The 4,183-nt window shown below is 32.3% G+C and overlaps 1 protein-coding gene across 11 annotated transcripts in view; it reads left to right on the forward strand.

The window, feature by feature from the left end:
- LOC108689916 (ryanodine receptor) overlaps positions 1 to 4,183 on the forward strand; it is a 44,853-nt gene that overhangs the window by 2,859 nt on the left and 37,811 nt on the right. For 6 of the 11 annotated variants that reach the window (XM_018196874.1, XM_018196876.1, XM_018196877.1 and 3 more), the window contains exon 1: positions 2,149 to 2,202. In XM_018196874.1, the coding sequence (XP_018052363.1) occupies positions 2,149 to 2,202 (54 nt within the window). Of the gene's footprint in view, positions 1 to 1,823; positions 2,203 to 4,183 lie in introns of those variants that run through there. The other 5 variants (XM_018196881.1, XM_018196884.1, XM_018196883.1 and 2 more) reach the window with 1 other exon arrangement.

The raw sequence follows: 4,183 nt of genomic DNA on the forward strand, positions 1-4,183 counted from the left end.
CCGTCGACGTGGAAGCATGGCCGGGAACTCCCCATGATTTTCTGCGCTTGGGATTATCGTAATGAACCCATTTTTCGTCCCCAGTCACAATGCGATGCAGAAATCCCTTCCGTCTTTGCCTTTCAAGCAGCTGTTCACAAGCCGTTCAACATCTCTCGGCTTTAATTCGTACGGCACCCAATTTCCTTGCTTCTGAATCATTCCCATTTGAGGCGTTTAGTCACTCCCAATGATCGTGCCAATTTTTCTTGATTTTGACACGAGTCTTGCTCAAGTAATGCCTCCAATTCTGCATCTTCGAAAACCTTCTCTCTTCCACCGCTATGCCGGTCTTCGACGTCAAAATCACCGTTCTTGAAGCGTTGAAACCACTCACGACTTCTTTCACTAATAGCGGCCTCACCATAAGTATTTGAGAACATTCGATGAGCCTCAGCCGCAGATTTCTTTATATTGAAGCAAAAAATTAAAACCTCCCGCAAATGACGAGAATTTGGCTCATAAACTGACATTTTCAATCGAGAATAAATTTATGATGCAGACACAAATCGACTAATGTTTCTATGGGGTTATGTTGACAGATGCCCAAGTTTATTGTATGACGTCTATGATCTATTTATTTCGACCAAAACGGCGGAAGCAAAGTTGTACATCTAATATTAATTAATAATTGTAATTAATAATTGTAATTAATAATTGTATTAAATATTAATTAATAATTGTAAAAAGCCCAGTAAACATATTATATTAAATTAAACCGGCAGAATTTAATTCAGCAAAAAATTATAACATCAAATAGATTGTTTAACAATTTCGATATTTATAACACATATTTCCAAATTACAGAACAAACTATTGTTATAATCTTATTCTCATTGCAACGCCATAATTAAGTTAACTGTTATTTGTACTACTTGTGTGAAAACTAAAAGCTATTTAAATGTGTTTAAATTAATGTTAATAACTTGTATTCCATTTACCGCTCATATTTAGTGTAATAATATTGCTTGCAAATATCATTAATCGATATTTTTGATCTTTATATTCAAATCGAAAGAAGAGTATTAATAATCAGAAAATTTGTGCTTTTTATATTTTACTCGTAATATAAGTGAATTAGATCAAATTAATCTTAAATTGGGCGTTTTATTTATAACATTTTCCGCCTGCTCTTGTAATCCAAGATACTTTCTAATTCTGTAACGTAATCCGTCGAAGCATTCACTTATGACTCACTCATGAACACTCGCCTTTGCATTCATCAGTGAAATAAAAGATGTGTTTGCTTGAAAACTATTTTTATGTAACTACAAAAATCATCAAAATATACGTGTCTCGTCAAGTGACGAGTTTTAAAATTTTAATAATACTATGAATGAACATTATATAATGTATGAACATTAATAATCGAAACTTTGGAAACACTTAACGTTACTCTATTTTCAAAGATTTGATGAATCCAATTAATACGAAGAGCCAAATTTTTCTCTTTAATTAAAATAAAAATATATAGAACAGAAAAATTCAAATTGTCAAATTAAAAAACCATTCACATAGAAAAACCATTCCATTCTACTTTAAGTTATTGCAATATAAGTGATAACACAATAACACGTTTACGATATACGTTTTCATCTTCGAAAACTACCTTTTACCCTCTTCGCGTTATTTAGATTTATTGGAAAGGTAAAAAAAGAAAAATTGTTCAACAATATTTCACGGTGAGACGGATGGCTGTGTAACGTGAAAACCATGTAACATAGCCACATAACGTGGGATTTTTCGCGTTAACGGAATCTCGAGCATGCGGAATTTGATTGAAGGTGTTAGGCGCTTGCGCGAAAGACGTCGGCGAGCAGTCTGGGTGTCATCCGATCAGCAGTGGGTGATCGTCGGTGCCTTACGACGGTTCAGCGTGCCGACGTTGACATCATCGTCAACGTCCTTGACAAGACAAAGAGGCCAGGGAACCGTGTGTAGCGACGGGAGCATGCCGTCCACGCGGAACTGTGAATGACCACCGCGTCCACTTCGAGCATCGATAAGGGTGCCTCGGACACGAAGTGACACGCGAGATACACACGCACACCCGCATACGCACGCACGAGAGCGCAGGGGTGACGCAGACGGAGGAGGCGCGTCGAAGGGATGGCCGACAGCGAGGGTGGCTCCGAACAGGACGACGTATCATTCCTCCGCACGGTAAGTCTTACTTTGCTGTGTGAGATTTGAGATAGCGCGATAGAATGGAATCATTGGTTTCAAAGTTTAAGAAAGATACTGGAGAGACTGTAGACCAGAAAGCTCACAGTATCAGTAATGTAAAGTTGTTATCTATTGGAATGCGAAGGAGATAAATTCGGGAGACTGGTATTTAAGGATGCTGAATCTCATGATCTAGGAATGTTGAGGAAATTGTTATCAATACTGGAAAAATGAATTTAGAAAAGATTAAATTATGAAAAGAATTCTGATCTCTTTTCATGCAAATCAGGAGCGCATTTTTTATTAACGTGTATTTTTTAACAATTATAATTATAATTTAATTATAATTAATTTTCTTTACTGGACCCTACATTATTCAACAACGTAACGTTATTAAATAACTAATGAATATTAAAAAGGGTTCATGGTTTCTCGTTTTAACGAATCTATTCGTGATAAACTGAACAAAGATCAAGTAGCTTCATTAATAACTCTGCAAAGTTCACATAAAAGATGGACGTGATATAAAAGGTGTAAAGGTGATGTTTATCGATAGATTTGAAACGAGCCGAGTATTAATATCAGCCAGTGTATTTGTTAAAAGCGCGTGAGGACGCGGAGGTGATTCGCATTCAATGATTCGCTGATATGTATGTGTGAAAATGAATGAATGCCGATGCAGTTGGTGGAAGTTTGTTTGCACTACAGGAAGTGGACAGACTATACGCATTGCGCGAGCCGGTATATTGCACTGATATTGCAGTACAATGATATTATCATATTATAGCTTCGTACTTATAATTTCTGTAATGCACCTCGGCGAAAATATAGACTAAAAAGATTATTACAATAATCTGAAAAATAATATAAAAACAAAGGCTCAAATAATTTATAAAATTAATATAAAAATAAGGCTTATTTTTACATACATTTCGACTCTAATTGGGTTATTTTCAATCTTAAAATTGATATAATATAAAATCAAATAGTCATTCAAATAACAATCTTAAAACAATACATATGTATAACCTAATCTAAAAACTAATATAAAAGATTAAACATGGTGTATATACATTAATAATTGTAGAAGGTATGTAGAAATAAACGTTTTATTTTATATGATAACTCAACACTAAGACCTTGCTTGGCTCATTGCCCTATTTTTATTATATTAATCTGAAAAATATTTAATTTTAAAAATTTAATAATTGAAGTTATGTAACACATTATGTTTTTCAATTATTATATTCAAATGGAATTATAATATAACTTTTTAAAAAAATTAAAATCACGAAGCATTTATTTAATATCCAGTAAATTCGAACTAATAATAACATAATTGTTAGTTACAATTTCCCACTCAACGATATATATAACGATAACTATAATGTAATACAAATTGTATATAACAATTATATTGAAAATTATAACTAATAATCATGTCACTGTACTGTTAGTTGATGTTTGTAGAAATAATTTAGTAATTTGTATTGATGACGGGTTCAACTTTAAATAAATTTCAGAATAGTTTGCCTGAGAATTTTCAATTTGTAATTTAAATGTTCGCATGCAATTTTTTACATGGAACGTCATAACAAGAAAAACCGTATGTGATTTTAGCGAAACGTGGAAGCACTTAAAGTATCTTGCAGCACAACCTTGACCTCGTTCGACCTACAGAGATCATGCGCGTGAATATAGCACCTTGTACTTGTGTCATTGCATCATAATATTTAATTTATGTTTATGTTATCTATTTATTTGATACTTATAATTAATTATCATATGAAGTAAAATTTATATGCAGACATTTTAAATATTTCACAAATGCAAATATTCATTCATAATTATAAATTAATTATGTTTTATTTTTAATACTTCATTAGCATTTAAATTAAAATTTTTTAAATAAATATGTATTTAATAAAAATGAAGTTTAAAAATTAATTACAAATTGTACAATTTCAAAAATATTCAA

This window comes from Atta colombica, unplaced genomic scaffold (genome assembly GCF_001594045.1).
Source record: "Atta colombica isolate Treedump-2 unplaced genomic scaffold, Acol1.0 scaffold281, whole genome shotgun sequence".
Classification (NCBI taxonomy): domain Eukaryota; kingdom Metazoa; phylum Arthropoda; class Insecta; order Hymenoptera; family Formicidae; genus Atta; species Atta colombica.